Source organism: Musca autumnalis, unplaced genomic scaffold (genome assembly GCF_047663935.1).
Source record: "Musca autumnalis isolate F117 unplaced genomic scaffold, ASM4766393v1 scaffold_5, whole genome shotgun sequence".
NCBI lineage: Eukaryota > Metazoa > Arthropoda > Insecta > Diptera > Muscidae > Musca > Musca autumnalis.
Genome location: NW_027412088.1, coordinates 65627329 through 65650580, shown reverse-complemented (window position 1 = coordinate 65650580; position 23252 = coordinate 65627329). Strand labels below are relative to the sequence as shown.

At 36.6% G+C, this 23252-nt stretch overlaps 1 protein-coding gene across 1 annotated transcript in view; it reads left to right on the top strand.

The window, feature by feature from the left end:
• Window positions 1-23252, top strand: part of SP2353 (EGF like, fibronectin type III and laminin G domains protein pikachurin) — a 143205-nt gene that overhangs the window by 79232 nt on the left and 40721 nt on the right. Inside the window, exons 2-3 of the mRNA XM_073956954.1 lie at window positions 6240-6356; window positions 6630-7611. Coding sequence (XP_073813055.1) covers window positions 6240-6356; window positions 6630-7611 — 1099 coding nt within the window. The remainder of the gene's footprint in view (window positions 1-6239; window positions 6357-6629; window positions 7612-23252) is intronic.

The following is a 23252-nucleotide window of genomic DNA, read 5'->3' as shown; positions in this document are numbered from 1 at the left end:
GAAAGTTTTATTCCCCGAACAAAGAGTAAATTTTACAATGGTCGATTTTTTTCGAAGGCACGTCCATATTTCAAAAGCGCTAAAAGACCCTGATACTTCTTATACTTTTGTTTACAGCGATATGTACTTCGTGGCAAGCTAATGCGGCATGACAACAAGAAGTCGTTTATTCCTAGGAGAAGTGGAATATGTGGTAAAATACTTCAAATACCGAAAATCAAAACTAGGAACTACAACGACAATTCTCTAATGACATGTTTTATACACCTACCAAATTTCAAATTTACATCGGTAGAATAATATGGCTAAAACCTTAAATATACCAAAAATCGGGCGGTACCATTCCATGGGCTATATTAAATGGTAGACCTATACCCACATTTCTCCGCAAGAGTGTTTCATACCATTGTGGTGTTACAACACACTTTTCAAAGAAATAACCTTTCGTTTTGTGTAGGCCTGCCCAGGGATTTCTGCCGGCTCTTTATTAAAGCCGCTGGCAACTAATATTTATGGGTTGCAGACACTTAAAAATGCCAGTGCAAGTATTATTGATTTGCACTTAAGAGCGCAAAATAAAAGAAAGTGTTTTTCTGGTTGCCAACAAATCGGCAGTAAAAACTTGATTGATTTTATTCGACAAATTGCAGTCCTTACATATTATACATAACGGTATTTTCCTAATCTTATTTTCTTAATCCTAGTTTTCTTATTTTCTATCTTCCTTAAATATAAACAGTATTTGTTGTTATAAATAACATATGATCTAAACAGATTATTGAAACAGCTGATGTTTGGGATCTATGTGGATCTAGTGATTGATAATTACATTGATCTACAGATGTGATTATTGAGATATACAGGGAACTGTAGGTGTGTATATCGGTAACAATCGATATCACTACACCATCAATGAAGTCTAAATACTAATTTTCAGCAATTTCGATGTATAATGTGGCGAAAAACTTCAGAATACCTAAAATCGGGCGGTACCGTTCTATGGGGGTTATGTCAAAACGTGAATCTATACTGACACATTTCTGGGGAAAAGTTGTGTGGCCGCAAAGACGACTAAGTACAAATTCTCAACCATTTCGCTAAGGCTAAAACTTTGAAATTCCGAAAATCGGGTAGTACCAGTCTATCAATATAAAAACGTGGGCATGTACTGAAAAAATTCTGAAGGAAAGTCTTGTAGGCCCAAAACAGACTAACAATAAATTTTCAAACATTTCTGTATGATAATGAGGCTAAAACCTTTAAAATACTGAAAGTCGGGAGGTACTATTCTACTGTATCAAAACGTACCAAACCCCAAAGAAGACTAAATACTAATTTCGCTGTGAAAATGGGGCTAAAACCTCAATATACCGAAAACTGAATAGTACCGTCCTGTGGGGTCTATATCAAAACGTGGACCGATATATCTATCGGTTTTTCAATATTAAACATCCTAAGAAACTTCTTTACTAAATTATAAAGTTCTATCTTAAATATTGCGAGCTGTGTCTTAATTTCAACAGACAGCACGGTACTCTTGAACCAACTTTAAATGAAAGAAGCTTACACCTGGGAAGTTTTTGCGGATTCTGAAGCTACATAAATAAAAAATCAAGAAACAAAAAGTAGGCAGGGTAGTTACGTCGAAGTCTGGGTTCGCAGATAAATTTTATTCATCCTCAAATGGATCATACAGACTGCGATCTGGTTAGGTGGGCACATTTTGGACTCAAAATATTTAGTCGTCCTGTAGCCATAAACGATTTCCTATCATCTTATTTGCTATTTAGTTTCTTCATCTCCTTCCAATGATTGCATCTTAATCGAGCTTTCGCCACGAGCAAGACAGCTTTCACCATATGCCTCTAAATCCATCTCCTTCCCGTTTAGCTAGTTATACGCAACATTATATATTATTTTTGGCGCTTTTTAAATAAATCGCGGTCAAAGGTCACTTTTTTAGGGGTCTTTTAGGTTTTCACAATTTTGCTGGGATACCGCAAGTCCTATTGAAGTCGTATTAGGGAAAATGTTGTAGCCGCAAGTCCTATTGATATGGTATTAGAGAAAATGCTGTTGCCGTGAAAATTCTCTACCAGATTGATCTTTATGATAGGTAGGTTTTACCATTTTTATACCATACACCATAATATGGAGGGTATAATTAAATTTGTCATTCCGTTTGTAACGAAATATTCATCGGAGACTCAATAAAGTATATATATTCTTGATCGTTGTAAAATTCTAAGTCGATATAACCATGTCCGTCTGTCCGTGCGTCCGTCCGTCTTTTGAAATCAATATGCAGATCGCAAATTTATGATACAGCTTTTTAATTTGGTATAGAAGTGTCTATTACTTCTAGGATGTTTGGTATTGCAAATGGGCTATATCGGTCCACGTTTTGATATAGCCCCCACATAACGGTACTACCCGATTTTCAGTATTTTGAAAGTTTTAACTTCATTATCACACCAAAATGGCTAAAATTTGGTACTTAGTCTTCGTTGGGGTTATAAAACTTTGCCTCAGAATTTTGTCGGTAGAGGCCCAGACCTTCATTTGGTCTTCATTTGGGTTATAAAACGTATAACATGAAAATTGTCGGTACTGCCCTATTTCCGGTTTTTTTGAAGATTGTGACCTCAATATTCCAACGAAATTTCTGAAATTTAGTACTTAGTGTTCGTTGGGGGTGTACAAATTTCCCCCAGAAATTTGTCGGTAAAGGTCCACGCCTTCATATAGCCCCCATAGTACGGTTCCTCCCGATTTTCGGTATTTTGAAGGATGTGACCACAATAATCCACAGAAATGGCTCAAATTTGGTACTTAGTCTTAGTTGGGGGTATAAAACTTTCTCCCAAAAAGTTGTCGGTATAGGTCCACGCCTTAGTATAGTCCCCATAGAACGGTACCTCCCTATATCCTGAATATTGAAGGTTGTGGCCTTTATATTCCACCGAAATGGCTGAAATTTTTATTTAATCTTCGTTGGTGGTATAAAACTTTCTCCCAGAAATCTGTCGGTATAGATCCACGCCTTCACATTGCCCCCATATAACGTTACATCCCGATTTTCGTAATTCTGAAGGTTGTGACTTCAATATCCCACAGAAAGACTGAAATTCGTTATTTAGTATTCCATGGGGTTAAAAAATATTTCAAACTAGAATTATCAGTATCAGTATTGGTACCACCGTGGTGCAATGGTATGCACACCCGCCTTGCACACATAAGGTCGTGGGTTCGATTTCCCGGCCAGGCAACATCAAAACACTTTTCAACGGTGGCAAAATACCCCTCAGTAATGTTGGCGACATTTCCTGAGTATTTCAGCCATGTAAAACTTCTCTACAAAAGTGGTGTCTTAGACACGCCGTTCGGACTCGGCGATAAATTGTAGGTCCCATATCATTGAGCTAATATGAATCGGGTGCACTCATTGATATGAGAGAAGTTTCCCTTGTCCCTTATGGGATGTTTGTGGAACAATTATATTATATATAGAATTATCAGTATAGGTCCGCTGGTTCCTATAGCCCTCATATTTTGTGAAGGTTTTACTTAGCCTTTTTATACCCTCAGCATTTATGCTAACGAGGGTATATACACTTTCATACGGCCAAAATGTGCCCCATCGAAATAATGGTTTTAGACCCCAAGTATGTTTGAACGAAATGTGTTTCAGACAATTTGGAGTCGATTGAGCAATGTCCGTCCGTCTGTCTGTCTGCCTGTCTGGCTGGCTGGAGCGCACGATAACTCTCGAATGGATAAACCGATTCGGTTCAAATTTTGGCTTTCGTAATATTTTACCCAAACTTAGTTTAAGTTCGAAGATGGGCTATATCGGTCCACTCCTTCCGGTACCTCCCCCACAAAAGTTCCAAAATGTGCGGACAATTTGTGCGCACGATAACTTTCGAGGGGAGTAACCGAATTAGTCCACACTTTGCCCATCGTGAAATGTGTACCAGGCTTTGATAAGGTTTCAGTATGGACTCAATCGGTCCACTCCTTCGGGTACCTCCCACACAAAATTTCGGAAAAGTTAAGTTTAGGGCCATCTCTCGAATCGCTCTGATTTTTGTTTTAGCAACTTGTATTCACTGCCCTTTATACGACGCTACAAGTTTTATCAGGGGCAAGTCCATACTTCCTGAGAAAATAGCCTGAAAGTTGCAGAAAACCCCTATGACACCGTGTGAGGTGGATGGAGCGCAAGATAACTCTCGAATGGAGCTGCCGATTCGGTCCAAAATATATAGTAATATTTTGTCCAAACATAGTTTAAGTTTTGAAGATAAGCCATATCGGTCCACTCCTTCAGGTACCTCCCCCATAAAAGTTCAAAAATGTTCGGAAAAATTGTTCGTACGGTAACTCTTGAAGGGAGTGGCCGAATTGGTCTATACTTTACACATCCTAAAATATCTACCAGATATAGATCAGGTTCAAATATGGACTATATTTGTCCACTCCATCCGGTACCTCCCACACAAAATTTCGGATAAGTTCACTTTAAGACCTGCTCTCGAATCACTTTGTTGAAGCAAATTGCATTCGCTGCCTCAATTACGATGGTAAAAGTTTTTTTAGGGGCAAGTGCATACTTCTTGAGCAAACAGCCCGAAGAGTGTAAAAACCCCCCATGGCACCATATGTTGTGGATAGATATCCACTTCCATAGCGGTCAATGTCGAACCATTCCTTTTAGTATCTCCTCCGCAAAACTTTTGATATTTAATTCTAATCAACATATTTGTCGGTTCAAATGCTTTAAATTTTTAAACCTCCCTAAATACATACGTATTTTGAGGAACAAATTGTTTCAATATACACAGGCTGAGGGTATATCTCTGTCGGCAAAGCCGACTGATACTTTTTTACTTGTTTAATCTTCTTTAGATTTAAAAACTTTCCATCAGAAGTTTGTAGTTATAGATCAACGTTTTGATAATACCATCATGGAACGGTACCTCCCGAATTTCGGTATTTTGAAGACCAGCCACATTGTTTTGCCAAACTTGCTGAAATTTGGTATTAAAACTTTTTCATAAACGAAAGGAAATTAATTGTTCCATTTTTCTTCAATACAACTCGTGGTGAAGGGTATAACAAGTTCGGCCTGGCCAAACTTAACGCCGTTCTTACTAGTTGAGATATATAAGTTTAAGTTGGGAAATTGCAGTCATGACATTGTGTTATAAGGAGACGATACCGTCAATGAATTGTTCCAATTTGAACTTTTATATCTCAAAACTAGTAAAACCTACGAAAATATCATAAAGGTGAATCTTGTAGAAAATTTTTCAATGCCACAACATTTTTTCAATCCCATTTGATAGGGCTTGTGGTTTCCCAGCAAAATCGTGAAAACCCAAAAAACCCCTAAAAATGTGAACTTTGACAGCGCTTTATCCAAAAAGCACTCCGGCAATTTTTTTGTCTTTTTCTCGTCTATGAATATAGTAGTTTCAGAATCCGCAAAAACTTCCCAGGTGTAAGCTAATTTGATTTAAAGTTGGTTCAAGAGCATCGTGCGGTATAACAAGACAAACAGCTCGGGAAACCAGCCTATTTGCACCTCAAACAAAATCAAATTTGAATGAAGCGAAATGTATGCAAATGTCAATTATGCCAGTCGAAAAGAATCAGAACGAATTAGTCTGAAGATTTGTCCGAAATCGCATAGACTGTCTGACGTCTACTAATGTTCGTAGGTGTGGCACATTGTGTGTGTAGTAGTAGCATTCAATAATAATGTGAAATGGGCAGAAATTTAACATAATTTAACCACACAGTTATAAAAAGTTCCTTTGTTAAAATAATGATTGTCAGTACACGGACAAAAACAAAGGCATCAAACAAAATATATGTTTGCGTGCAAACAAATATGTGTTTGCATGCATGTTTGGGTCCAAACATATATTTTTTTCAGCCAAATTTGCCGCATTTCTTCTCCGTGTACCTAAAAATACTATATATACCCATTATTTAGTAATATGGCTTTTTGCTGGGGTATTTCTTTTTAATATTCCCCTTATAAGGTATCTTTTCTTCTCTGTGGTTTTCTCGGAGGTTTAACGACAGTCACTACATTCAGGCAATCAATTTTAATTTCATTGTTTTGTTTTTGTATCTGCAGTGTGAGTGATTGTCGACCAATTTTGTTGATGTTGATTTTTATGTCAATTTTTTCATGTGATTATTTGTTGTTTTTTGTATCTTTGTAGGACACTGTGGCCATACTAGCCCCTGCGAACAATTGTGCTATGAAATACATGATGGCATGTACGAATGTGATTGCATCGAAGGTTATGAACTCAATAAAAATGGTTATAGCTGTCAAGGTAGGTACAATAAAATACATACATATACCAAGTTTTTCATGTTCGTATGGGGAAAGGAGGAACGCAATGGCAAGCCATTATCCATATCCCTTAACTATCATTTGGATATAATTCAATTCTTGTGCTAGTGCTCCAACTCCCCCCTTTTTGTTTTAAGTTGCCTTTTGATGTATCATTGATATGACTTACAATCACGAACGTGTTTTTACGTTCTTTCTATCATGTTTGTTTGTTTTTTTCGATACTGCTGCTTGGAATGGATTTGTATGACAGTGATAAATTCTACGAATAGCAGTGATGGTCACAGCAAATCCGATGAAGATGTGCTGTATCAAAAAGGAGCATCGTTTAGTGCCAAATTGGCCAATGACAATGCCGATGATAACCGCATAGGCAACAGCCAAACGGCTGGTGGAGCATCAGCGGGTTTTTCGTCATCATTCAATCATGACTCTGATGAGGATATTATCGATGGCGATGATGAGTCCACATATATCAGTGACGATTTGGGTCTAATGGCCCAGCGTGAGAAAATCAATTCCAATGATTATTACATGTCAAATGAGGGTGGGGAGGATAGCGGTGGCATGGAGCGTGATTTAAGTGAAGATGATTACGATGATGAACCCTATGAACGGCAAAGAGCTGCAATAACCACAGCTAAACCAGTGGCTGCCATGTTGCTACAACATCATAATCGAAAAACACCTGCGTCGTATAGAAATAATCCCAAGGCTTTGGCGTTATCCTCAACACCTAGCAGCACAACAACGACTACAGCAAAAACTACAACATTTGCAACAACATCAACAACGGAGGCAACGATAACAAATGAAAATCTAGAAGATTTGGATGACTATTATGCCAAACAGGATATGTCCATTTACGACGATGTCAATAATAATCAATTAAATTTAAGGCCAATCAATCATTTAACATATCAGCAGCAGCAGCACCAGCAACAACCACAACAAAAGCGACAATTACAACAGCAACAACAACAACAACATCAAATGGAAGCACAAATAATTAACACTCACCAGCAGTCGCAGCAATCTCAGCAACAATATCACAATAGCTATAGCAACAACAATAAGAATAATAAAAATTTATTGAAAACTGCCACAGCAGCACAAACACAATCTGCGAATTATGCAACTGCCACAAGTGGCATAAGCAAACAGCAGCAACAGCAACAACAACAACAACTATCTACAAACATATCATTAAATCTAAGTTCAGCTGAAACAAATGAGTAAGTATGCGAAGTAGAATAAGACAAAGAATAAATAAAAAAAAAACACAAGAGAAAACAAACAAAAAAGTTAGAAAGTATCAGTCGGCCGTATTATGCATTAAATTAAAGGCAATTCTGTTTATTTTATATTCAAAAACAAAATGCGTAGGTATAACTGAATTCGAGATAGAAAGCCAGTGTCCCGATTAACGTGACTGGCGTACTTAGGGCGAAAATGGAGCCTATCTGCGTTTTATTTGAGAGATTTAATCATTAAAAATTATTTTCTAGTTTTAAGTGCATTTGTAAATAAAACACTGTAACTTATTTTTTAACTATTTGTAACTTATTTTAACTATTTTAACCTTGACCTAAATCCAACATTTTTAGTGAGGAAGTTTCTGTACCATTGGGAACCCCAAATGCCAAGTTATAGCCAATTCGGCCTAAAAATTTAAACAGAATCCTTAAAATACATTAAATCGGGTGGTACCGCTATATGGGGGCTCTAAAAAAAAATGGACCCATATTGGTTTTGGTTTCATATTCATGTATTGTCATCCAAGTCTGAAAAGTGTGCAAAGTTTTAGTTCGATTGTTAAACTACAAATGTGTGGAAAATTAGTTACTAAATTTGAACTAAACAGACAAGTTAAATAAAACAAAAACAAGTAAAAAAGTATCAGTCGGCTTTGCCGACAGAGATATACCCTCAGCCTGTGTATATTGAAACAATTTTTTTCCCAAAAAACGCATGTATTTAGGGAGTTTTAAAAATTTTGGGCGTTTGAACTGACAAAAATGTTGATTAGGATTTAATATCTAAAGTTTTGCGGAGGAGATACTAAAAAGAATGGATCTCCAGACACTACATATGGTACCATAGGGGTTTTTTAGAACTTCAGGGATGTTTGCTCAAGAAGTATGAACTTGCCCCTGAAACAACTTTTACCATCGCAATTGAGGCAGCAATGCAAGTTGCTTCAACAAAAATCAAAGTGATTCGAAAGCAGGTAAAGTGAACATGTATCCGAAATTTTGAGTGGGAAGTACCGGATGGAGTGGACAAATAAAGTCCATATTTGAACCTGATTTATATCTGGTAGATATATTAGGATGTGTAAAGTATGGACCAATTCGGCCACTCTCTTCAAAAGTTATCGTACGCACAATTTTTCAGAACATTTTTGAACTTGTGTGGGGGAGGTACCTGAAGGAGTGGACCGATATGGCTTATCTTCGAACTTAAACTATGTTTGGACAAAATATTACTAAGGTCAAACTGTGGACCGAATCGGCAGACCTGTTCGAGGGTTATTTTGCCCTCCAACCTCCTCACACGGTGTCATAGGGGTTTTTTGCAACTTTCAGGCTATTTTCTCAGGAAGTATGGACTTGCCCCTGATGAGACTTATACCGTCGTATGGAGGGCAGCGAATACAAGTTGCTGAAGCAAAAATCAAAGCGATTCGAGAGATGTTCCTAAACTGAACTTTTCCAAAATTTTGTGTGGGAGGTACCCGACGGAGTGGACCGATTGAGTCCATATTAAAACCTGATCTAAGTCTGGTACACGCTCCACGATGGGCAAAGTATGGACCAAATCGGTTACACCCTTCAAGAGTTATCGTGCGTACAAATTTTCCGAACATTTTCGAACTTTTGTTGGGGAGGTACCGGAAGGAGTGGACCGATATAGCTCATATTCGAACTTAAACTAAGTTTGGACAAAATATTACGAAAGCCAAAATTTGAACCGAATCGGTTCATCCCTTCGAGAGTTATCGTGCGCTCCAGCCAGACAGACAGACAGACAGACAGACGGACGGACATTGCTCAATCGACTCCAAATTGTCTGAAACACATTTCGTCCAAACATACTTGGGGTCTAAAACCATTATTTCGATGAGGCACATTTTGCCCGTATGAAAGTGTATATACCCTTCATAGCCTAAAGGCTGAGGGTATAATAAACAGGGCTTTTTCACAATAGACTCCATTTTCACCCTAAGGCGTTTTCAGGACATTGACTTTATTATCTTGAATTCAGTACTACTTAGGTATTTTGTTGTTCGGCAAGAAATATCAAGAAAACTATGGCATATTCCAATGGTGTTCAATCTTTAACAATCTTAAAATCTAACCAAACTAACAACTTTAGGGGAGTGCCGCATGAAAAATTGGACATCGATGTTTTCCCTTTGAGTTAAAACCAGACTAATGCAACAAATTAAGACAAAGAAAATATTGAATTTTACATAAAATATTTGACATTTTATCAAATTTTTTATTTTTTAATAGGATAATAATAAAAAAATGGTATTACAATAGACATATAAGCATATTTTTATATCCACACTGTGGTAAGGGGTCTCAATTACACAATAATCTGCTAAAAAAGCGACGTTAAACGGCCAACAATCTTAATTTAGGACACTTTGAAGTTTTTTTTGACGATTTTTTCCAACTTTTATTGTTAATTTTACGACTTTTATGACGATTTTCGGCCAAAAACTGTTTGCATATTTTTTGCATATTCTGCATATTTTTTGCATATTTTGAATATTTTGCATATTTTTTTGCATATTTTGTGCATATGCAAAATATGCAAATATGCAAAATAAATACAAAATATGACCCTGGCATTGAATTTAGATTCCTTTGAAACGAATTTTGGTTCAATCAGAATCTTCGTATCTTTATTATTAAAAAATATGCAAATATGCAAAATCCGATGTCTACTCATAACTTTCTTAATATTGGTCCAATTTGTATGTTTTGTTGTTTTATCAGCTATTAAACAAAAAATAGCAAAAATTTGCACAGTGGGCTTGGATGCTATTTTCGCGATTTAATATTTAAAATCAATTTTTAAAGATGTTTGACCACTTCGATTTTCTTTAAATTTGTTTGTATTAAACTACGTTCAATTACAAAAATTTTAGGTCCTATGTGGTAATGGGGTTCGCATGATTACTATTTTTTCTGAATTTTTTAAAATTTGTCAATTCAAATTTCCCTTTATACCTTTGTGCAAAATTTATTATTTTATTAAAAAATTAAAAGTTTCATTTATAAATATTTGTTTTGATTTTATATTTATGAATTTATCTCAAACATCTTAAAAACTCCGTCATTTTTCGATTTTGAAAATGCATCAGCGAAAATTCCATTAAAGCCCACTGTTCATTTTTTTCTATTTTTTATGATAAATATATAATGATAAATATGTACTCTTAGCTTCAAAAATACAGGAAATATAAATTTTGGACAAAGGTATTAAGGAAAAATTGTATTGACAAATTTTAAAAAATTCAAAAAAAATAGTAATCGCCCGAATCCCATTACCCCTATGTGGTCTATTTTTCAACCGATTTGATTAGTTTTCCCCATTTTGTAAAGCTAACTGAATTTCCTTCTTGATAAAAGTAAATAATTATGCAGTTTGGTGTCTTCTACGCAGCCTAGACCACGAGGGAAAACAGTTTCCGGTTTTTTTAATGCGTTTTTGCCACACTTAAATCACTATAACTTAACCATTTGTTACCCGATTTAAAAATTATGGCTTGTTCGAAAGACATGATTTTCAACTTTTAAATAAAAAAATAAACTGTAAAAGTCCGTCGTGGAAAAAAGTTATGTCCGTTTTAAGTTGAAAATCCAAGAAACCCCATTTTTCACTACATTTACCGTTATAAAATTAAAAACCAAAGGAGCACAGTAGCACAGTTCCAGAACCTGCAAGAATTTACTATTTTTGTAGTCTTTTTACAATTTTATAAAGGAAACAATTTTCAAGAATTCAATAATAGTAGATTCTTGCAAGTTCTTGAACAGAGCATATTATGTACATATATAACAAGTAAAAAATTATCAGTGGCTTTGTCGACAGAAATGTGGTAAAAAAACCAAAATTACTCTACAATTCCATTTGAAAAAAAAAAATTAAAAAAAAAATTGCGAGCACATCTACGATTTTTGGTACAGAGGTTACGGAAAACATTCTAGTTTCAAGTCTGTTCGCTTCCACAAAATTGGCCGATGCGCGTAAAAGTCGCAGCGGTTTTTATTCTCTTATAAAGAAACAAATATTTTAAAATTTCTTACTTGTTGTATTAATAAAATATATGCATATATCAGTAACAACATTTGATATCCATCCGTAGATGCACCATAATTTCTAAAATTTGTTTTTATTTTCGGGGAAAATAAAAAAAAAAAAAAAAAACAAATTGGGAGCAAATCTAAATTATACTACCTCAGAGTCCGTATAAACGTCTACAAAATAAATTAAAAATACGTACAGAATCTAGAAAACGCGTAAAAAATATGAAACCTAAATTATAAGCATTGGCTAGACATAATAAAAGAAAAATATTTCGCAAAAATCATCTACTTTCCCTAAAATCTGGAAAACTGCTCGAGTTGTACCCATACCCAAAACTAAAGTGATTCGTGGACCTGATGACCTTCGCCCTATCTCAATCTTACCCGCCTTGTCTAAGGTAGTTGAACACGTAATCAAAAAGCAATTGCTAGAGTTCATTCTCAGTATGCTTTCCGATATGGACATAACACTTCTTCCTTACTCCTACATCTTACTGATTCTATCCGTCCATCTGCTATGCAGACGACGTTATAATACTTCTTAGGGGAAAGAATCCAAATATACTCTATAGAAGGGCCGAAACGGCTCTAAAAATAGCATACAACTGGGCTAGACCGAGAGGTCTAAATGTCAACCCGGAAAAAACAGAATTATGTCTATTCACTAGAAAAACGAAAATAGGGGCTTACGAAGAACCTGTTTTCCTAGATAAGATGATAAACATTTCTCCAACAATTAAGTACCTGGGAGTAATTCTAGACAGGAAACTTAAATGGAGAGACCATATTCAGGAAAGGGCTAATAAAGCCCACAGATGTTGGTCAACCTGCAGAAGAGCTATAGGCTCAAAATGTGGTTTCAATCCTAGGATGACACACTGGTTATACAGAAGCGTAATTAGACCGATTCTAACTTACGCTTCTGTGGTATGGTGGACAGCTACGGACAAGAAATGCAACGTAAAAGTACTGCAAAAAGTCCAAAGAACGTGCTTCTTAAGTATTAGCGGGGCAATGAGGACTACACCAACTAGGGCTTTAGAGACAATTTTATTTGTCCACCCAATAGAAATTCAGGTAAAGTATGAGGCAGCCATCGCAGCTATAAGACTTAAGTCGATGAGCGAGTGGATCGTAAGAGACCACCAAACATACCACCAAAGCATATTACAGGTTACAACGGGTGAGTCAATAGATCATATTGTATCAGACCGTATACCTGAAACAATTGAAACCGCCTTGTGTGAAATTTTAATACCAGACAGGGACATGTGGATCGATGGAACCCTGGAACGGATGCCAACTGGAAGCTGTGGTTTCACAGATGGCCGAATCCGAGCGATCACAGAGTGTCTGAACTGGTTTAAAGCTAACACAAGGCCAATCATTGTAAACATCCTAACAGACAGTAAAGCAGCAATTAAAGCAATAACAAGCAAGACGGTGAAATCAACAACTGTCGTGCAGTGTAAAAAAAATAATCAACGACTACTCCCACCATGGTTCTGTAAACATTATATGGGTACCAGGACATAAAGGGATTAGGGGTAACGAGATAGCCAACTCCTTGGCAAGGCAAGCCAGAGAGCAAGCTACGATAAGCCTAGATAATGCTAAGCCTTTAAAAGCGGCGCGTCTAGAGTTAAAAGCATGGGCAGAAAACGCCCATACATCCCTCTGGAATACTGAAGAGAAAGGGAAAAATACAAAAATCCTCTGGGGAAACCCAGACGAGGATAAAAAAGGAACTCCTTCAAATGAGTAAAAAAGACATTAGTAGACTGACAGGCAGCCTTACAGGACACCTAGGGCTACAAGCACACCTGCACAAAATCGATTGTGCAGAAAACAGCGAATGCAGAGCATGCGGAGAGGACGACGAAACGTTGGAACACTAATTCTGTCATTGCCCAGCCTTCGCGACGCTAAGAAACCAATTTCTAGGAAATAACACTATACCAGAACTCCACCAAATTAGGGCAAGCGAGTTCAAAAACTTAAGAGATTATGTCAATGGCACAGAATTTCTTAACTGATAAATTTATTTTCTTTTTAATAAATTAAGCAATAAAAAATTTATTCCCCTTAGGCTTCCAAAATTAGAGCGCACAACAGGCCTATACTGGCTTAAGTGTATGCCCCATACGGGCATGTGGCGATTCTTATATTCGCCCCTCTTTTTCAACCTAACCTAACCTAACCTAACCATCCGTTTAAATATGAACTATAACAAGGTTAATGTTTTGGTATCGCTTGATATGTCTAAGGCTTTCAACTGCATTTGTTATAAAACTATGATAGCTAAACTTAGTAAGGATTACTACTTTTCTAGGTCTGCTTGTAGGCTCATATATTCCTATCTAGTTGGAAGAACGCAAGTTGTTGTTTGGAACGGAGTAGAGTCCAATTTTATTGAATTGTTTTCTGGGGTCCCACAAGGATCAGTACTTGGGCCGTTGCTGTTTATTCTTTATATTAATGACCTTCCAAACATATTTAACCCTCGTACATGCGCCACCTTCCTTTTTGCTGACGATGTATTTCTATTATTTTCTGGTACTACGACGAGTGTTGACATTTTGGAAAGTTCGATAAACTCCTATTTGGATCGCCTTTTGAACTGGACCTCCTTGAATTCTTTAAAGGTCAATGCCTCCAAAACGAAAGCCATGATTTGTTGCCCTTCCAATAGTTCGTTGGTGAATTTGAATCTTTTTCTTGGTAGTGATCAACTGGAATGTGTTGATAAACATAAATGTCTGGGTGTAGTTCTAGACACCAAATTAAATTTTAAACCTCATATTGATGGCATCGCTGGTAGAGTCTGGGCGTTTTGCGGAGAATAAGATCCACTAATATGTTCTTACCCCTTCGTGTTAGAAACATCATAGCTCACTCGCTTTTAATGTCCCAAGTTTTATATGGCTTAGAGGTTGTTTCGGGCACATGTTGGAATAATATTCTGAAGTTGAGGCGTGTAGTAAATACTACAGTACGGTTTGTTTACAACATACCTAGGAGAAACCACATATCTAGTCATGTACAAAGGTTTCTGGGTTGTTCATTCATTTCGATGTTTCACTCAGAGGCCATAGTGCGCGACTTTTACCCTCTTTTACCCGCTCAGTTGCCTCACACAATACAAAAAAGCTTAAAGAGGGTAAAAGTCGCGCAATATGCATACGATTTTGATTCGCATCCGATTTTAGTATCACCCTTAAAAATTACGTCAATATACACTAAATAGATTATTCATGAACCGCGGATGCTCCTCAACATTCTATTTTCGGTAAAAGACCCATATTACTCGCGCGTATCTCGGTAATTTATGACATGCTATTTCGCAAATATTATAATCGCGCTTAAAGGATTTCATATATGTAAAAAAAAATTAATTTCGCGGCTTAATACACGGATTTGTAAAAATATATTTTTGTAGATTTTCCTATTTTCCAGGTATCTATATCCACCATTTCAGTGTATGAATTCGAACGCGGAAGAACTTAATTCACGCGGGGTTTAAAGAAATTTAATGACACTTGTACATTTTACGCGCAAAAATAGGTTTGTTTACATCACGCATCAAATTTATCCTCCGTATATCATCCTAGTAATAGGAGTCTACTAGGATGTTGTACGGAGCACACTCATTAATTAGATTAAACGATATAAAATCACGAGTTCTATAACACTGTGAGTAAATTTTTGTGTCACGGAAAATTAACCACATTCTGACACCGCAGCGTGATAGAAGACGAAAAATAAGAAGACACGTGTCTCGGCGTTTTTCACTGTTACTTCGAATTTCGCGGTTATAGGCCCCCAAAGACTTGAGGCCTTGATGTCAAATAGGACCATTTTGTCAGGCTCATATCTTCTAAACCGCTAAGAATTTCGGTTTACTCGTGGAGGCAAAGTTGTAGCTCTCATCTTAAAGAATAATAATTATGAAGACATAAAATCCATTCAGCCTTTTCTTCAAGGTCAAAATCGTTAAGGTCAAGTTTCCGTTATAATTTTTTCTCAGATTTTGGCCTACAGATATCAAACCGATCAAAACTTAATCAAACAACCAACTACAAAAATGTACCTTAGATCTCAATAAACAATTTTCTAGAACATAAGAACCCTGTAGAAATGGTTCTTAAAGGTCAAAATAGCAAAACAAATGCAATTTTTATTTTATTTTTTCGGTTTCTGCTCCATAGAAATTAAACCATTCAAAATTCAAGAAAACAATCATCCACAATAATGTAGCGAATATATCAGCATACAACTTTGTGGAACATCAGAGCCCACTACGAACTGTTTTTAAATGTCAAAATAGCAAAAACCTTAAGAAAATATTCGATTTTTATACTTTTTTCTCCGATTCTGGTCCATAGATACCGAACCGTTCAAAATTCAAGAATACAAGCAACTACAAAAATGTACCTAAGATCTCAGTTAACAACTTTCTGGAACATATGAACATTCTAGGAGCGGCCCTTTAAGCTCAAAATTCCATTAGTTTTACCCATTCTTTCCTGGTCAGGTCCGTAAATAACAAACCTTTCAAATTTTCTAGAGTCTTAAACAGTTTGTTATTTCCAGACCTGAGCATTATCTTAATATAAGTGTTAGTGAATTTTGAACATGAAGAACCGTTCCTAGAATGTTCATATGTTCTAGGAAGTTATTAACTGAGATCTTAGGTAAATTTTTGTAGTTCATTTTATTCTTGAATTTTGAACGGTTCGGTATCTATGGACCAGAATCGGAGAAAAAATTATAAAAATCGAATATTTTCTAAAGTTTTTTTGCTATTTTGACCTTTAAGAACAGTTCATAGAGAGCTCTGATGTTCCACAAAGTTGTATACCGATATATTCGCTACATTATTGTGGTTGAATGTTTTCTTGAATTTTGATTGGTTAAAATTTCTATGGAGCAGAAACCGAAAAAATAAAATAAAAATTGCATTTGTTTTGCTATTTTGACCTTAAAGAACCATTTCTACAGGGTTCGTATGATCTAGAATGTTGTTTATTGAGATCCAAAATCTGAGAAAAAATTATAACGGAAACTTGACTTTAACGATTTTGACCTTGAAGATAAGGTTGAATGGATTTTATGCCTTCACAATTCTATAAGATTAAACCAAAATTCTTAGCGGTTTAGAAGATATGAGCCTGACAAAATGGTCCTTTTTGACATCAAGGCCTCAGGTCTTTGGGGGCCCATAACCGCGAAATTCGAAGTAACAGGGAAAAACGCCGAGACACGTGTCTTCTTATTTGTCGTCTTCTATCACGCTGCGGTGTCAGAATGTGGTTAATTTTTTTCGTGTCGCACTGTGTAATCCTATTTTTTTTTTTGAATACCACCAAGTGCGCGTCCGGATTATTAAAAAAAATCAAAGGAAAACACCGAAATTTTGGCTTCAAAATGTCAGCATCAATTTTATGTGGATGCAGTGGACATATCGAAAAATCATACACTAATATCCCATGGAGTATTCTTTGAGTCTTTTCTTTGGGCATGGGTCAATAAAATGTAAGGTTAAGCCAGAAATCGGAAGGGAACATAACAAGTAAAAAAGTATCAGTCGGCTTTACCGACAGAGATATACCCGCAGCCTGTGTATATTGAACAATTTTTCCCAAAATATGTATGTATTTAGGGGGTAACAATTTTGGGCGTTTGAACCGACAAAAATGTTGATTAGGATTAAATATCAAAAGTTTTGCGGAGGATATACTAAAAAGAATGGATCGACATTGACCGTTATGGAAGTGGATCTCCAGCCACAACATATGGTGCCATAGGGGGTTTTAACACTCTTCGGGTTGTTTGCTCAAGAAGTATGGACTTGCCCCTAAACAATTTTTTACCATCGTAATTGAGGTAGCGAATGCAAGTTGCTTCAACAAAAATCAAAGTGATTCGATATCAGGTCTTAAAGTGAACTTATCCGAAATTTTGTGTGGGAGGTACCGGATGGAGTGGACAAATATAGTGCATATTTTAACCTGATCAATATCTGGTACATATATTACGATGTGTAAAGTATAGACCAATTCGGCCACTTCCTTCAAGAGTTACCGTACGAACAATTTTTCCGAACATTTTTTATCTTTTGTGGGGGAGGTACCCGAAGGAGTGGACCGATATGGCTTATCTTCAAACTTAAACTATGTTTGGACAAAATATTACTAAGGACATATTTTGGACCGAATCGGCAGATCCGTACGAGAGTTATTTTGCGCTCCAACCACCTCACACGGTGTCATAGGGTTTTTTTTTGCAATTTTCATGCTATTTTCTCAGGAAGTATGGACTTGCCCCTGATGAAACTTGTACTGTCGTATGGAGGGCAGTGAATACAAGCTGCTAAAACAAAAATCAAAGCGATTCGAGAGATGGCCCTAAACTGAACTTTTCCGAAATTTTGTGTGGGAGGTACCCGAAGGAGTGGACCTATTGAGACCATATTGAAGCTTCATATTACTATGGTAGATAGTTTACGCTATACAAAGAATTGTCCAAATCAGTCACTCCCTTCAAGAGTTATCGTGCGCCCAAACTTTCTGAACATTTTCGAACTTTTGGGGGGGAAGCACCAGAAGGAGTGGACCGATGTAGCTCATCTTCGAACTTAAACTAAGTTTGGACAAAATATTACGAAAGCCAAAATTTGAACCGAATCGGTTCATCCGTTCTAGAGTTATCGTGCGCTCCAGCCAGCAGGACAGATAGATAGACAGACGGACATGGCTAGATCGACTCCAAATTGTCTGAAACACATTTGGTCCAAACATACTTGGGGTCTAAAACCATTATTTGGATGAGGCACATTTTCATCGTATCAAATTGTATATACCCTCCTTAGCCTAAAGGCTGAGGGTATAAAAAACTTGTTGGCTTCAACCCATTTTTACCCATTTTCCTACATTGATGCCAACACACCTTCAACGAAAATTAATTTTAATGGTCGCCATTATGGGATCCCTCCTAAAACACTTCATTTTAAAGAATTTCTGTCATAATATATAGAATATGTTAACAGTTCGCGAGTTCTGAAAGGGCGAAACTCGGATTCATCAATTGTAAAACATTTTTGGTTTTTACCATATAACAGGTAAAAAAGTATCAGTCGGCTTTGCCGACAGTGATATACCCTCAGCCTGTGTGAACTGAAACACTTCTTTCCCAAAAAAGGTTAGTATATATTCCGAACATGGATTTTGATTAAAGCTCAAAAGTTTTACGGGAGAGATACCTAAAGAAATGGACCGGCGTAGTCCATTTTGGAAGTGGGTCTTATTTTGGGAGTCATTCCTCTCGATGGATATTGCGCCCAACAGTCATTTTAGTTAGTCACCATATAAGTTTGACCTATATCAGGAAACATGGGCATGCCCACGAAAAAGATATTATCGCTGTAAACTGAGTCGCTAGGAGCACCTTCGGCAAAGATGTCCAAAGGATCCCCAATTAGAACCTTAACCGCAATTAAACAAAAATGTTGAACATTTGTGTGGATGGTACCCCAAGGAGTGCATCGATAAGGCCCACTTATGAACATAAACTAAATTTGGACATATACTTCAACATCAAAAATTTGGAACAAATCGGTTGCCCCGTTTATATGTTATCGCGTGTACCATTTTAGGGAATATTTTCGAACTTTTATGGGGAGGTACCAGAAGAAGTGGATCTATAAGCACCACCTTCGAATTTGATCTAATATGCGAAGAACTATTACGATATGCTAAGTTTGGACCAACGCAGTATTCGGTACGAGAGTACTCGTGCGCCCCAGCCTCTATGCTCGCTGGCCGTAGAATTTTTTTTTCACAGCTTTGGGGTTATTTTGTCAAGAAGCATGGACTTGCCACTCAAAAAATTTGTACCATCGTAGTAGGTCGGCCTTGAGTGGACCCTGTTGGAAGAAAAATCAAAACGATTCGAAATGAGGTCCTAAACTGCACTTTTCCGAAATTTGGCCTGGAGGTACCCGAAGGAGTTGTAATACGCGCACCATTTAAGTGAAGTTCTGAACGGTTGGGTGGTAGGTACCCAAAGGAGTAGACCGCTATGGCCCTGCTTAGAACTTGATTTAAGTTTGCGCAAAATATTACGACTGCCATATTTTGGATCGAATTGGTTTATCCGTTGGAGAGTTGTCGTGCGCTGCATCCACTGCACATGGTGCCTTAGCGTGTTTGTTCAGCTTTCGGATCATTTTCTATGGAAATATGGACGTGCCCCTGAAAAAACTTGTACCGCCGTAATGGGGCTGCGAATACAAGTTGTTCCAACAAAAACCAAAACGAATCGAGGGGATGTCTTAAAGTTCACACTTCCGAAATTTTGTGTGTGAGTTACCCGAAGGCACCCGAGCGCATAATTTTTGCGAAAAATTGAACTTTTGTGGGGGAGACACCTGAGGGAGTGGACCAATATGGCCCATCTTCGAACTTAAACTAAGTTTGGATAAAATATTACCAAAGTCAAATTTTGAACCACATTGGTTAATCCATTCGAGAGTTGTCGTGAGCTCCAGTCAGCCAGACAGACGAATGTACATTGCTAAATCGAATCCAAATAGTCTGAAACAGATTTCGTCCAAACATACTTGGGGTCTAATTATATCGATGTGGCACATTTTGTCCGTATGAAAGTGTTTATTAGAGTTATGAATGTTACAACCTCGTATATTTTGGTGAGTTTTTACCTAAGATTAGATAATATCTTAATTATAAGGTGATTCGATAAAAAAAGCTTACGCAAAAAGTCAGTTGAAAATTTTGCCTATATGAGCTTTTCGACAAACTTTTGAAGTTACTAAAAGCTGATATATAACTGAGAATAAGCTTTGGAGCCCCACAATCATAACCCTTGTGTATATACCCTCATGTAGCTCACTAGCTTTAACGGGTCTTAAAGGCAGATCCCCAGGTGGCACCACGAAGATGTCAGTGTTCACTTGTTTTAAGTCTTGGGATTTGCTATTTTAAATGTTCTGAAAAAGTCTTCCTCATTTCTATATATTTGTACCGCCGTAATGGGGCTGCGAATACAAGTTGTTCCAACAAAAACCAAAACGAATCGAGGGGATGTCTTAAAGTTCACACTTCCGAAATTTTGTGTGTGAGTTACCCGAAGGCACCCGAGCGCATAATTTTTGCGAAAAATTGAACTTTTGTGGGGGAGACACCTGAGGGAGTGGACCAATATGGCCCATCTTCGAACTTAAACTAAGTTTGGATAAAATATTACCAAAGTCAAATTTTGAACCACATTGGTTAATCCATTCGAGAGTTGTCGTGAGCTCCAGTCAGCCAGACAGACGAATGTACATTGCTAAATCGAATCCAAATAGTCTGAAACAGATTTCGTCCAAACATACTTGGGGTCTAATTATATCGATGTGGCACATTTTGTCCGTATGAAAGTGTTTATTAGAGTTATGAATGTTACAACCTCGTATATTTTGGTGAGTTTTTACCTAAGATTAGATAATATCTTAATTATAAGGTGATTCGATAAAAAAAGCTTACGCAAAAAGTCAGTTGAAAATTTTGCCTATATGAGCTTTTCGACAAACTTTTGAAGTTACTAAAAGCTGATATATAACTGAGAATAAGCTTTGGAGCCCCACAATCATAACCCTTGTGTATATACCCTCATGTAGCTCACTAGCTTTAACGGGTCTTAAAGGCAGATCCCCAGGTGGCACCACGAAGATGTCAGTGTTCACTTGTTTTAAGTCTTGGGATTTGCTATTTTAAATGTTCTGAAAAAGTCTTCCTCATTTCTATATATTTGCAGTTTTCTTTTGTACCATTCTGTTACAAATGTATGTAACCTTGTAACCTTACCTTGTTGGCAGGAGGTATAAAACAACAAATTCATATTTCCCTACTATGACCTGAGATGTCATGTACGTATATAAGTGGAACGAGCAAAGGTCAAAGTGCATTTAATATCACAGAGACCCACACACGCACACAGTGACTTTCTCACAAAAGTGGAAAACAACAAAAGCTTTTTGCAGTAAAATACCTTCATAAAACTTAATTCGTTTAAATGAAAAAAGAAAATAATAAACGTTTCTGCCACAACGGCATCAGCTTTCATATTATTGTTTTTCTTTCTTCTTCTTTCTTTGTTGTAACGATTTTTTCATCTTCTTCATTGTGTTTTCTTTTTTTATCAAAGAAGATACATAAAGACTTTCATAATCCTGTATTCTTTTATCGTTATCATAGTTGTGAGAATTTAATTTTGTTTTTTATTTATTATACCCTACACCACTATCAGGGACGTAGCCAGGATTTCATTTCGGGGGGGGGGTCCACCTGACCAAAATTTTGAAAGTTCATGTTAGCGAAAATTTCTTATTTAGCAATGATGTAAACCTTATTTTATACTTATATTACTCATCAAATAATTGTCATTACTATTTTTTAATTAAAATTACGTAAGACTTCTTGGCCAATTTCCCTTTTTTTCAGAACTTTCTTGACAATATAAGACCAAAAGAAAGAGTATAACATCGGAAAACCTTAGAAATATCTTAATCTTTCCCACGGTGCTTTTGAAACAAATTGAAACGGAAGGTTCTTACACTGGGAAATTTTTGCAGATTTTGAAACTACAATGTTCATAGATGAGAAAAACAAAAAAATCGCAGGGCCGCTTTTTAAATAGACCGCGATTCAAGTTGACATTTTTAGGGATTTTTTAGGTTTTCACGATTTTGCTTGGAAACCACAAGTCCTATCGAAATGTGACCAGGGAAAATGTTATAGATATGAAAATTCTCTACAAGATTGTCTTTTATGACATCTTCGTTGTTTTTACCGTTATTGAGATATCGATGTTCAACTTAGGACAATAGATTGACGGTATCGCCTCCTTATGCAGAGTGCACCTTAACTAACTTTAAATGAAAACCGCTTACACCAGCGAAATTTTTTGTGGATTCTGAAACTGCAATGTTTATAGATGAGAAAAATCTAAAAACCAGAAAATATCACTGCATGGATTTTTAATAAATCGCGATCAAAGTTCACATTTTTTGGGGTTTTCTTAGGTTTTCACGATCGAAATCGGACTAAAGAACATGTTATAGCAGTGAAAATTCTGTACAAGATTGCCTGATTGATCTTTTCATAGGTTTTGCCATTTTTGAGATATAAAGGTTCAGATCAAACATCCAGATGATTTTCTTAGGTCTTCAGGATTCAGCCTGAATACTGCAAATCTTTTCGAAATGGGACTAAAGAAATTCTCTACAAGATTGGCTTTCGTAACTTTTTCCTAGGTTGTACCATTTTTGAGATATATAAGTTTAAGTTGAGAAATTGCAGCAATGACATTGTTTTATAAGGAGGCGGTACAGTCAATCTAGTGTCCTAAAAAGATAACATAAAAGTCAATCATGTAGAGAATTTTCATAGCTACAACATTTTCTTTAGTCCCATTTCGATAATACTTGAATCGCGATTTATTTAAAAAGCACAACGACAATTTTTTGTTTTTTGATTTTTCTCATCTATGAA